The 14,351-nt window shown below is 37.6% G+C and overlaps 1 protein-coding gene across 1 annotated transcript; it reads left to right on the top strand.

Annotated features, from left to right (window-relative positions):
* The first annotated feature begins 11,226 nt into the window (after positions 1-11,226).
* On the top strand, positions 11,227-14,309 carry LOC147273015 (protein PIN-LIKES 3-like). Its single transcript, XM_086256176.1, has 10 exons — positions 11,227-11,600; positions 11,857-11,936; positions 12,028-12,152; positions 12,225-12,346; positions 12,430-12,645; positions 12,777-12,869; positions 12,992-13,092; positions 13,496-13,548; positions 13,629-13,814; positions 13,994-14,309. The coding sequence occupies exons 1-10, from the start codon at positions 11,466-11,468 to the stop codon at positions 14,122-14,124; spliced, it is 1,242 nt and encodes a 413-aa protein (XP_086112302.1). The 5' UTR covers positions 11,227-11,465; the 3' UTR covers positions 14,125-14,309.
* Positions 14,310-14,351: the final 42 nt, after the last annotated feature.

Genomic DNA, 14,351 nt, shown 5'->3' with positions numbered 1-14,351 from the left:
TTTCATTGGGAAATAACTTTTGATTGGTGAATTAATGAGATATATTTTCTTTTGGTATATAAGATTTATTGTGGATATAAATTTTGGTTGTAGTATAGCTGCATAGGTCATGTTTGTTAATATATATATATATATTTTTTAATTTGTATAACAACGTGCATGGCATGTTGTCAAAGGATTCACTACAACGCACATATGCCCGTTGTCGAAATTGTATATACTACAACATGCGCCGCGCGTTGCGACTTATACACTAGACAACGTGCAAACTTTGTTGTTTCTTCGTTCGTACATCTGGTTATATGTATTAGCAACGTGTTTGTGAACTTTTGACAACGTGCATCTGTTAATTGTTCTAGAGTATTAACAACTGCGGATTCAACAACGCAGGGGCTCACGTTGTGAAAAGGTTTTAACAACGCGAAATGCATGTTGTTAAAGGGTTTTTTCCTTGTAATGAAATTGCCGTCAGAGATTCAAAACAAAGTGATCCGCTCCATCTCAGTGAGTATATCTCAATAATTAATACAAAATAATGAATTTGATTATTCCTAACAATTTAATATTTTTTTTAGGTTAATTTTGACATTCAGATGGATCATCCCCTCACAGTTACGTACATGATGAATTTACTCATCAAGTCCTACAGGCAGTTGAAGCACAAACTACACAGGAACTTTAAGGGATTTTCGTCGGCAGTTGAGGCATTGGCGAACCCCCCTATGGAGTTGGTAGAGCGGCTTGACCAGTGACATTTTTTGTGCAATCATTTCATAAGCCCCGCGTTTTTGGTACGTTTTCATCATGTTAATACTTCAAAAAACTGATTATTCTTTTGTTATTATATTATTGTATATATACACTAACACATTTACAATTTGTACAATATTTGACAGAGGAAGTCGGTTGCCAATGACAGGAACCGAAAAAGGAAGCCGTTTAACCATCATAGTGGTCCGACGCCCATCTCATATCAGGTGGAGTCGCGACGTCGGGTATATCATTATTTAATTTAATACATATATATTCCTTAATATTGTTCAGGTCTTTAACAACATTATTTTATTTTTCAGGGTAGGTCGCAATTCCCGGAGATACATTTTCGGGGATATTTATGTTCATCTCGGTTGTGATGCGGCTAAGGCAAAACATGTTAGTTTTTTATATTTTAATTTTTTCACAATTTTTTATATTTATATTAAATTTTCTAATTGGTTATTTATGTATATAATATTTTGAAGGATGAAATGATAGCTAACTCGAGAAGATATTTGGAGGGCTTGGCCGAGCAGCACCCTCCGGGTACTCCGTTAGAGTCGATCCCAGTACCCGATCCCGATGTCGGCCTTTGTATTATGATAGACTCATTGGGTGTTAGGCCTATTAAGGAAATACGTGGCATGGGATATGGGCGGATTCATGATGTTCGGTCTTCGTCTTCGTCTTCTTCTCAGCCATCTGCAGTCGTCGTAGGATTGTCCGCTCAAGTGAAGAAGTTGCAGGAGGACTTACGAGCCGAGAGAGCGGAGAAGGAGGCGTTGTACGCCACGTTGACGAGGACGATACCTGGGTTTGTCCCGCTACTATCTTGTCATTAGCCGCCGCCAGACATGAATGACGATGACGCTACCGGTTTAGAATAACTAGATTAACCATTAGGGTTATTATTACTTTGTATGAAATTATAATTTTGCTAATTTGTGTTAATAAAAAGTTATTAAATAAATTTTGTGTTATATTTATATAACTTTGAAAAGCTTAAAAATAAAAAATAAAAAATGAAAAATAAAAACATTTTGGGCGACGAACCATATTCGTCACCTGAAGTAACCTAGGGTGGCAAAATTTTAACTTCGTCGCCCAAAGTCTCTTTGGGCGATGAATTTGAGTTGTTGCCTATAGTTACTTTAAGCGGCGAAGTTCAAATTTAGTTGCCCTAGGTTACTTCAGGCGACGAATATGGTTCGTCGCCCAAAATGACTTCAAGCGACGAATCTGACATTTCGTCGCCAAAAGTCATGATGGGTGATGAACCATATTCATCGCCCAAATCTGGTTTTTGTCGCCTAAATCTGGTTTTTGTCGCCTAAATGTACACTTTAGGCGACGAATTTTAATAATTCGTTGCCTAAAGTCTAGAGCGACAAGCTTTAGCCGACAGAAAATTTGTCGCCCAAATTCTTAGCTGACAAAAAATTCGTCGCCTAATGTGTTTTTTTTTGTAGTGACCCCTACTTTGACATGTACACGTGGAGAATTTTTAATGTGTAACCGATACACCATCACGTGGTGTAACCAATCCAACGTATAAGGGTATTGTTGAACAATATGTTTATCTCTTTTAGGGTATAATATTAATAACATTCACCCATATTATGACACGTTGGATTAGTTATACAACGTGACGGTGTATCGGTTACACCAAAAAATCTCTCGTACATGTGTAAGAGGCGTGACATTATCCCACTTATGCTATTTTTGTATAGATTTTTTTTTTTAACTTCTCAAATTAGTGGCCGTAATGACCTTGTTTTGAACAACTTTGTTTTTTGTTTGGTCAATTTGTTTTGTACACCTTGGATTACGCCCCTTTTAATTCGCTTTTTTTTTTTTTTTTTTTTTACTCTAGTCATACTGATGGAAGTATTTGACAGCTTGTTCCATCTTGTAATCGGGCATGGTAAGCAAAATGAGTAGTGCGCACTCACCCAGTCAATATTATTATGCTCACATGCTCAAATTGTCTCTGCCCATTATGGCTGTCCAAGATATGGAACGATGGTGCTACACTTTTCCTCGTGTTACTATTGTTCAGTTTAAACCGATGTGTTTACAATCTTTGTGACTAGTCCTTTTTTGGTATTTATTTTATTTTTTTCAAGGTTTTTTTTTTTTTGGGTCTGATATATTTATTTTTCTGGTTTTGTCTGGAAATTCCTGAAGCCAACAACTGCTATATTTGCAGACTTGGTAAGGTAGCCCTTCCGCCCTCTTCTTTGTTGGCGTGTAGGGTCGTTTCACCTCAACAATTTTGACTGCTTTTGACTTCATTCATCACTTTTTTTTATGATCTAAACTTCTAAAGTGGAGGCTTTGTTGACGTGAGTCGATCAACTGTGTAATTAATGAGAATTATATGGCATTAATATATAATTAGTGTATGAGTTATTTTCATATTTAGTACCTGAACTTTGACCTATGTCTCAATGTGGTACATAAACTTTGATTTGTCTCTATCAGGTACCTTAACTATTATTCTATCTCTAATTGATATCAAACCAAACTTCTGTTAAAGAAATTAACAGAAGTGGGGGGCAGTTTTGTCCAATTTGTTTACCCATCTTCATCTCCTTTCCAAAGCCCTTGTTTTCTCTATCCTCCATAGAACCAAACTCATTCTTTTTTTTTTTTGGCCAATGAACTAAACCCATGCTAACTCCACCAAATCAGAAAAAATCTATAACCCACACTCAATCCCACCTCCCAACCAGTTCCAGTACTTGCTTAGTGAGTCTGAGTAGCAGCTCATCACAATCATCTGTCTTTGCAAAAGCATTGGCAATAGTGAGATAGCTAGTTGAGTTCAATCGTTGAGAAGACCCAGTTGCAACTTTGTAAATTTCACAAACAAAATGAAGATCATTTCTTTCACTTGCTGCTACCAACATGTTCGTGTGAACATTAGGAGATATGTCATTGACATATGCATATAGCAATTTTGATCGCTTAAAGCAACTGCTTTGAGTTTGGCCTTATCATGGGGTCTGGCCTTGTATATTCTCTCCTTCTCATTGTATCATCGCTACCCACATCCGCCGCTAGCCACCGCCCCACTCCGCCGGTAGTCCCATGTTCAATCACACCAGTGCCAGTTGCATGCCCTGTCAATTTTCATTTTTCACACACCACCAGCAATTTCACACATTGATTTTTCACACATCACGGAGGTGGAAGGTGAGAAGAAAGAAGAGTAAAGAGAGAGAGAGAGAGAGAGAGAGAGAGAGAGAGAGAGAGAGAGAGAGAGAGAGTTTATGGGAGGTGGGATTGGGTTTAGGTTCTAGCTTTATTCAGATTTGCTGAAGTTGAATGGGTTTGGTTCTATAGAGGATAAGGAAAAAAAGGGGCTCGGGAAGAAGATGAAGATGGGCAAACGAATTGGACAAAAATGCCCCTACTTCTGTTAATTTTTTTAACAGAAGTTTGGTTTCATACCAATTAGAGACAAAATAATAGTTAAGGTACCTAATAGAGACAAATTAAAGTTTAGGTACCACATTGAGACATAGGTCAAAGTTCAGGTACCAAATATGAAAAAAACCCTTAATGTATTCATTTATTATATGGTATTAATATGTAATTAGTGTATACATTATATGGTATTAATATGTAATTAGTGTATTCATTTATTTCTATTAATATGTAATTAGTGTAGTCATTTATTTCCCTGTAATTATGTTATAGACCCTCTGTATAAATACCGGCCACTTTTGCGGTCAATCGAAATCAATCAGTTTTTATTCCTCAAACACGTTTTATCATGGTATCAGAGCAACCCCTTATGCCTTTGCATATCCATAGGAATAAGGGTTTTGTTTGTGTTTTGGGAATATTGTGATTCTAGGTACCTTGGTTATCAATTCCTTCCACAAAATCGTACAAACTTATCTTGTTTTTTGATCTCTGTAAAGTTGTTTAGGGATCCAAATTATAGTTTGTGAGCCAAGATCTTTTTTTTATTCTTCTCTGCCGCTGCTACTACTACCACTCAATCATCAGTTATGGTTGATGGTTCTGACTCTTCTAGTCCGTCATAAAGGCAAGAATGTGGTGGATTCATCTCTCCCACCATTGAGTTCGTAAGAGATGTCCGCTTTAATCACTCCTAAGAAGCTTGATGGCGTTAACTATGTTGACTGGGCTCTTAATGCTCATAACAAAATCAAAGGCAGGAAACGATTGGGCTTTATCACTGGTTCAAACGCAGCACCCAAAGATGTGGATTCTGCAAAATATGAAACTTGGGATGAGGATGATTGCATGGTGAAGTCATGGCTTCTTGATGCCATGACAAAAGACATCCGGACCATCTTTCTTCGTTTGCCTACTGCGAAAGCCATTTGGGATGCACTGAAACAGACCTATTAGGTGGGACAAGATGCCTCAAAGGCATACCAGCTTCATTGTGAGGTATTTTCTATCCGAAAAAATGGAGGGTATATTATTCTTTATTTTGGAAAGTTGCAAAAATTGTGGCAGGAAATTGATGCGATCGAGCCGTGTACTATGGAGTGTACTCATGACATTGAGCAATACAATACCATCCAGAATTCTCACCGGCTGTATGTGTTCTTGGCTGGCTTGGATTCTTATTTGGATGGTGCTCGGGCACGAATTCTTGCTATGTCTCCTCTTCCAAATTTGCAGGCGGCCTATGCGACGGTGTGTCAAGGGGTAAATAGACAAGATGCTATGCTTGGAGCATCTCAGGTTGATGGGGCTGCCATGGTGAGCAAGCATGCTCTTAATCGATTTGATTCTAAGAAGTCTCAAAAGTGTACTCATTGTGGTGGTGACGGTCATGTGGTTGAGACATGCTTCAAACTACATGGTTATTCGGCATGACATCCAAAGGGGCAGAAGGTGTCTTCTGATCCTAAGGTGGAGGAACTGGTTCCCAGAGGCCATTCTGTCATCGCTTCCGGCTTTGTTGCCAAGTCAGGTACATTTAGTTTCGCTTTGAGCACTCCATAATTTACCTGTGATAGTGCATGAATAATTGATACAGGTGCAACAGATCATATGACTTGTGATCACTATGTGTTTCAGAGTTTGTCCTCTAAATGCGCAAAGCCGTTTATTACAAATGCCAATGGTGTCTTCTACGGTTGTTGGAGTAGGCACTGTGTTTGTGTCATCTTCCTTATCCTTAACAAACACTCTCTTTGTACCTTCTCTTAATTGTAATTTGCTGTCAGTCAACTAACCAAGTCTTATAATTGTGTTGCTCTTTTCTTTCCAATTCATTGTGTATTTCAGGACATTCGTACCAAGGAGAGGATTGGCAGTGGTGAAAGACGAGGTGGTTTATACTATCTAGATAGCGGGTTTCCAAAGCCAGATGGTAACAGTTTCTCTCATCATGTGGGTGGTGATAGTTTTCATAATAAGAGGCAGATTTGGTTGTGGCATAAGCGATTAGGTCATCCCTCCTTTCGTTACCTTCGGCGTTTATTTCCTTCATTATTTGTTGGGTGTAATCTTTCCGATTTTCATTGTGCTACATGTTTGTTGGCTAAGAGTCATCGAACAGTTTTTCATTCACATGATAATCAAGTTGGAATTCCTTTTGCTTTAATTCATTCAGATGTTTGGGGACCAGTGCCATGCACCACTGATAATGACATGCGTTGGTTTGTTACTTTCATAGATGATTGCACCAGGATGACCTAGGTATATTTTCTGAAGTATAAAAGTGATGTGTGTGTTGTGTTCAAACAATTCCATCAGATGGTCTTAACTCAATTTGGGTCTGCTATTAAAGTTCTTCGGTCTAATAATGGTGGTGAGTATATGAAATCGGGAGTTCATTGATTTTTTGCATTCTGTTGGGGTTCTCCACCAGACCTCTTGTCCTCACACTCCTCAACAAAATGGGGTGGCGGAGCGTAAGAACCGACATTTTTTGGAAGTTACTTGCTCTCTTCTTCTTGGGGGTCATGTTCTGTCACATTTGTGGGGTGATGCCTTGAGTTCTGCTGTCTACTTGATCAACCGGACTCCCTCCAGTGCCCTTGGTTTTCGACGACCGTTAGATGTCTTATCCGATCACTGTTCATTACCCTCAGTTCTTCATTTGGAACCTAAGGTATTTGGTTGTGTGGTGTATGTTCACTTACATTCTCATCAACGGTCTAAACTTGAACCTCGTGCATTAGAATGTGTGTTTGTTGGATATGGGTCATCTCAGAAGGGATATAAATGTTATCATCCGTCTTCACGGCGAATGTATGTTACCATGGATGTGACTTTTCATGAACATCTGTTCTTTTATTCCAGCCGGATCTCTGATTCTTCCCTTCAGGGGGAGACCATTGATGAAGTGCAGAATCGCGAAGATTTTGGGTTCTTTGAGGCATTTACTGGCGCTGAATTGCAGGAGCATGCCTTAGAGGACTGATCCTCAGAGCATCATCAAGATTGGTCCGCAGAAGAACAGTCACTGGAGGACCAGTCCCACTTGATTGGTGAGGAAATTCGTGGTTCTTCTAATGTGTTTGATGATTCCCAAGGTTCCGAGACTATGGTCCATGATAGTACACTACCACTTACTACTCCGACTGAACCATTGGTCCAATCTTCTCCTATCGATTCCACAGAGGTATTGTCTAATCTTGATTCTCATAATCATAATTTAGTTACTCTTGAGTCTAACCCTTCTAAATATCAACTTCCACCTCACTCTACTCGTGGTCAACCCTCTGTCACATATGAACCTGACCCTAAGGCCAAAGTTAAGTATCCCATTAGTAACCATATCTCATCTCACAGGCTATCCAAGTCTTATGTATCTTATGTACATCAATTATCTGATGTCTCTATTCTTAGTAAATTGCAGGATGCCTTAGCAGGTTCTAGGTGGACTAAAGATATGGATGTGGAAATGGAAGCGCTGGAAAAGAATGGAACCTGGGAACTTGTTTCACTACAAAAGGGAAAGAATATAGTGGGATGTCGGTGGGTGTTCGCAGTCAAGCACAATGCAGATGGGTCCGTTGAAAGATTTAAAGCCAGGTTGGTAGCAAAAGGGTATACTCAATCATATGACATAGACTATGAGGAAACTTTTGCTTCAGTGGCTAAACTAAACACAGTTAGAGTACTGTTGTCATTGGCTGCTAATTTAGATTGGCCACTTCTTCAGTTTGATGTAAAGAATGCGTTCTTACATGGTGATTTAACTGAAGAGGATTATATGGATCCTTCGCCAGGCATATCTGAATTTTCTAGAACAAGGAAGGTGTGTAAGTTGAAAAAGACCTAATATGGGTTGAAGCAGTCTCCAAGAGCGTGGTTTGGTAAATTTTCCAAGTCAATGAAAAATTATGGTTACAGACAGAGTAATTCCGATCACACTTTATTCTTGAAGAGTAAAGGAGGTAAAGTTACTGCCTTAATTATATATGTGGATGATATGGTAGTGACAGGTGATGATGCTGAAGAGATATCCAACTTACAGAGGTATTTGGCCACTGAATTTGAGATGAAGCAACTTGGAGACTTGAAATACTTTCTTGGGATTGAGGTTGCTCGGTCTAAAAATGGGATTTTCCTTTCTCAACGAAAGTATTGACCTTTTATCTGAAACAGGAATGATGGGGTGTAAACCAATCTGCACTCCAATTGAACAGAACCACAAGTTTTTTGAATGCTTGAGTGCATCTCCTACTGATAAAGGGAGATATCAACGGCTGGTTGGTAAATTAATATATTTGTCTCATACTAGGCCTGACATTGCTTATGCAGTGAGTGTTGTGAGTCAGTTTATGCACGCTCCATGCAAACCTCATATGGATGCTGTGGAGCGCATACTGAGATATCTAAAGTCTGCTCCAAGTAAAAGCTTGTTGTTTTCTAAGTATGGTCAACTGAATGTTGAAGGCTACACTGATGCATATTAGGCAGGCTCAGCTGATAACAGAAGGTCAACCTCAGGATACTTCACCTTTGTAGGAGGAAATCTTGTAACTTGGAGAAGTAAGAAACAAAAGGTTGTAGCTAGGTCGAGTGCAGAAGCAGAGTACATAGGTATGGCACTAGGAGTATGTGAGCTACTGTGGTTGAGAAACTTATTGACAGACCTTGGTTTTAAACGAAGGATTGGTATGAGGTTACATTGTGATAATAAGTCAGCAATTTATATTGCTCATAACCCTGTTCAGCACGATCGGACTAAGCATGTTGAGGTTGACAGACACTTTATCAAAGAGAAACTTGAGGCTGGAATAATTAACTTTCCGTTTGTCAAGTCCGAAGATCAATTAGCGGATGTGCTTACTAAGAAAGTAGTGAGCAAGGTATTTCTTGACTCACTAGTCAAGTTGGGCATGTGTGACATATGTGCACCAACTTGAGGGGGAGTGTTGACGTGAGTCAACTGTGTAATTAATGGGAATTATATGGCATTAATATATAATTAGTGTATTCATTTATTATATGGTATTAATATGTAATTAGTGTATACATTTATTATATGGTATTAATATGTAATTAGTGTATTCATTTATTTCTATTAATATGTAATTAGTGTAGTCATTTATTTCCCTGTAATTGTGTTATAGACCCTCTATATAAATACCACTTTTGTGGTCAATCAAAATCAATCAGTTTTTATTCCTCAAACACGTTTTATCAGGCTTAATTTGCTTTTGCTTTCTAGTAAAAGATATCCGTTTAATTGGTCCTTTATTTTTGGTAGTTTTATTTGCCGGCTTTCTTGTTGTGGAGTACTGGAGATGAGCTCAGCAACAGTGAAGCTTTGCTAGCAAATGTGTATGTGTATAAGTGTATAACTTGTAAGTTGTTTCACTCGTTTGTTTTGTTTCAGCCTAGTGAGCTATCAACAGAAGAAACTCTAATGGGAATATATCATCATTCTCAATTCCCATTCAACTCATATAATCACTTCATAATAATTATTATTATTATTGTACCTAATGCAAGTTCTCATCTTCCCCAAAACAAAACAAAGAAACTATTAAAAATGAAAGAGAAATTCTCATTTAGCAAAAAAGGTGAGCATACATCAACACTAAAAATGTCAACCATTAGATTACAAAGCACCTATTAAAACCTTACAATTCAATGACTCACATTACTCACGTTTATAAGAGATCAAATTTCTCAAAAATAAAGATATTAACATAATTAAATATAAAATTGAGAAAATCTCTTATAAGCATCATAAGAAACATGAGCATACATAAGTATGATAAAGGTGAGTCATTGCATTCTAATTCACTTATTAAAATTTTCAAATTCAATGAATCACATTTCTCATGCTTATGATAATCATATTTTTTATGCTTATAAGAAATATAATTAGAAGCTTCTTGACAATATGTTTGTACCCGGTTGTGAAGGTTAAGATGGGTGAGAGCCATCCTTATCAAAGAAAAATGAAAATAAAAAAGAGATGAGTAAGAACTAAGAGCTTGTTTGGTTTAAATTTTGGAGGCTTGAGAATGAGAAATCAATTCAATTCTCATGTTTGGTAAATGTAAGGATGAGAAATGATTTATTGTTCCATGATTCACTAAAAAAGAGGAAAATGAATCTCTTTATCCAACTTGGATTTTGTTTTCCCTCATCTTGAAAAAGCATTTATTACACTTTTTCTAAATAAATATATCCTTTCTAATATTTGAAAATACCAATTATAATCTCTTTCATTTATTACATACCTTTATTTATTATATATAATAGATGAAAGAATAATTAAAAAACTGGATAACTTTTATTTCTTATTCATGCACAAACCAATAAGAAATAGGGTTTAAAGGAGGAATAGGGCCAGGGCTGATATAAATTGAGGAATAACTAAGGAATAAGAAATTGGGATTGGATGGCTGACAGCACGAGTGTAACGTTTTTGCTTTTTTGTTGGGTTTTGACTTTTGAGGGATCTCCTTTATTTTTTGTTTGGGAATCTTTTGTATTTTAATTGCATCACATGGATGCATGGCCATCCATTTAGGACCATTAAATCTGTTCTGAGAATCTGTTGTTAGGGTGGTTTAGACACACAAGATGACAAGAGGTAGAGAGAAAAGGGGGATTTATTAGAAATGAATTGAATGATCACTGAGCATTATGAGCATGTGACAAAATTAGAGAAAGGGACATTAAGAGATAGAGACTAGAGAGAGAGAGATGGGTCCCACAACGCCAGGGGATGCCATGCAAATTCAGTCGTCAATAGCAACCGGAAAAAGACAGAAAATGCAGACGTGAATTGGTTGTCGATCGGCATTTGAGGCATCCACCAACACAAGAGACGCACGTGCTGACGCAGTGCCTCATTTTCATATCCACATTAATTGGATGCAACCTGCTCTTGCTTATTAGGACTTACAAAGACCGTATACGCTTGTGCACACCATGTGCTTCTTGGTAAGTCGCAACCATTTTCTCATATTCATCAATTCATTCAATGCATCTCTTTTGTCGTTGAACAAATTCTGACATAATATTGAACAATTTGATATTAATAATAATATCCTGCTCTGTCCTCTTCTGCCGGCTGCGTCATTTTATATATTTATATTGTGTTCTTCAAATCCTCACACATTATAGGTATAATTTGTTTGTCTTTTGTTCTTCTTTGTTAGCGGAGGAGATAACTGGTAATTGGTGAAGACCGTTTTCAGAATTGAGAGGGTGGTCGAAGGGCTTGGTTTGGAGCAAAGATGGGACTTTTTCAGCTCTTCATCACCGCATCAATTCCAGTATTGAAAGTGCTCTTAATTACTGCGCTTGGCTCATATCTTGCACTTGATCGAGTCAATATTTTAGGAGATGATACTAGGAAGCAGTTAAACACAGTAAATTCTTAATTTTATCAGTTTTATTTATTTTGATAGTTTGTGTGGCTTACGATTTTTTCAGCTTTACTCATGTTGAACACAATCTTCTTTCTTTCTTTCTTTTTTTAACAAAAAAAAAAAAAAAAAAAAACACAGAATCTGTTGGTTGCTAAAATCAAAGAATTTCCATGCAGTTCTGTTTGGTTTCACTGTAATTTCTACATGCATCATGCAGTCATCTTTCAGAATGTGATTGTGATATTTTTGTGAACAGGTTGTATTTTATGTATTCAGTCCTGCCCTGGTGGGGACCAACCTTGCGCAGACAATAACTTATGAAAGCATGATTAAGTTGTGAGTTACAGTTTCATTAATGAGTAATTATCAGTTTCTAATGGGATAATTAAAAAGTTTACAAGTAGTTTGATCGAATGTGAATGTGTAGGTGGTTCATGCCGGTGAATATCCTCATCACATTTATTATAGGTTCAATACTAGGATGGATACTCATCCAACTAACAAGGCCTCCGGCTCATCTGCGAGGCCTCATCTTGGGTTGCTGTGCTGCAGGTTGTTTTCTGAATCTTAATTTGTACCACCACCTAGCTTCTGCCTTCTAAATCACTGAGTTTATGTGAACAGGAAATTTGGGGAACATGCTCCTCATTATAATCCCAGCTGTTTGTAAAGAAAAAGGGAGCCCATTTGGAGCTCCTGATGTCTGTCGTTCTTATGGATTGGCTTATGCTTCGCTTTCAATGGCGGTACCTACATTTCTTCTGCTCCTCAATAACTTTTATTACTTTACCACTTTTCTGGTCCTCAAACAATTGTTTTTCTTCTATAGATAGGAGCAATTTATTTGTGGTCCTATGTGTATAATATTGTGCGGATATCTTCAACGAGGGACACCCAAGACACTACCCAGTCTTCTGGGAGATCCTCCACATCAAACCAAGTAAGTTGCAGTGAGCCTCTGCTTTCTTCAAAGGACTATGTGATAGTGGGGGACGATTCTGATCAACTTGCACTGCCCTGCACTATATCTCAAGAAAAAGATAAGGTTGCTAACCTCATTTTTCTAACTGAATTGCTAACTTTGTTATGTTACCATCATTTTTCGCTTTGTTCATGTATTCCAACTACTTATAATTTGTGTATAACATGGCATATCGTTGTCATTTGTCATGGCAGGTGACAAATTCAGGTAAAATAATGCAACGTATAGTGATGGTGTTTAGAAATATCAATCTGAAAACAATATTTGCCCCTTCAACTATGGCAGCGGTATGACCTTTCATCACTTTATTTATTTGTTTCAATTATTTTTCTGATGTAAATGCATTTTGATGCAGCTTAAGCAATAGTTTATTGACACAATGACCAAACTTGAGCTTTTTTCTTTATAGATTTCTGGGTTTGTAATCGGACTCGTCCCTCAGATTAGAAAATTGTTGATAGGAGATGGTGCTCCTCTACGGGTGATCCAAGACACTACTTTGTTGTTGGGGTATAAAACTTATGCACAAACTGTATCCAACTCTTGTCATTTAGACCTGATGTTTGCACTTATGGACAACCAACGCTAATGTTGTAGTTTCTAATATTGTAAGATTCTAGTGAAGATGTATGTTTGGTCCTATTGCCGCGCATTCTGATTCTCATGTGCTGTAGTAGTATAGTTCGTTCACACAAGTAAGACTGGTTGATTGTGCATTGTAGAATAGTCCTCTAGTGTTAATCCGAATTGCACAAAACATGGTCAAAGCAGATGGTTGCAGAGACGGTGTATTCACCATGCTAAAATTTGATTGCAAAGACAGTATTGTTCACTTGGTTGCTTTTTTTTTTTTGGTTGAATGTTCACTTTGTTGCTTATTTAGGTATTTTAACTTCTCTCTTTTTGATTGCAGAGATGGAGCTATCCCAACTCTCACTTTGATAGTAGGAGGAAACCTACTTAAAGGTACAAACTCATACGAGGGCGACCTTTTTCTATGTTGATACTTAAGTTTTAGTTTAACTCATTTGAAATTGTTCTTTCAGGTTTGAGAGGGTCAGGGATACAGAAATCCCTCGTTGTTGGCATCATATTTGTTCGCTATGTTTTCCTGCCTCTTACAGGCATATTGATTGTTAAAGGGGCACTAAAATTTGGCTTGGTGCACTCTGACCCATTGTATCTGTTTGTTCTTCTGATTCAGTTCTCACTCCCTCCTGCAATGAACATAGGTATAAACCAGAAATCTCTGGCAGGTTTCTGTCCAACTATTTAGCAACACAAATTGTAATGTGCAAATTGGTTCAATTGTGATCAGCCTCAGTCACTCTTTTCCCTAACAAATATGCACCTTATCTTCAATTACCAAATTTCCTTCATGTTCTCAACATTTATCCTTAATAATTGGCAGGAACCATCACTCAATTGTTTGGAGCCGGAGAGAAGGAATGTTCAGTCATCATGCTGTGGACGTACATTTTTGCTTCGGTATCACTTACCTTTTGGTCGGCATTCTTCATGTGGCTTGTGGTCCGAATGTGAACCGGCAACAAGGCAGATTATCCATTTGCGGCAAAATTTTATACATCAGTCTTCTAATAGAATCGTAGGCAAATTTGTCAAACAAAAAAACATTCTTGCAAATTGTAAACAGCAATGGTAGTTTTCAGTCTTGTAATCAGACATTAGAATTAAGCAAAGTTGAGCAATCCACTTTTTCTGATCAATCCTAAGATATTACAACTGCAAATATGCTTGAGGAAAGCAAA

The sequence above is a fragment of the Dryas octopetala genome, chromosome 9 (genome assembly GCF_963921425.1).
Source record: "Dryas octopetala chromosome 9, drDryOcto1.1, whole genome shotgun sequence".
Taxonomy (NCBI): Eukaryota; Viridiplantae; Streptophyta; class Magnoliopsida; order Rosales; family Rosaceae; genus Dryas; species Dryas octopetala.
This window is presented reverse-complemented; position numbering and strand designations above follow the sequence as displayed.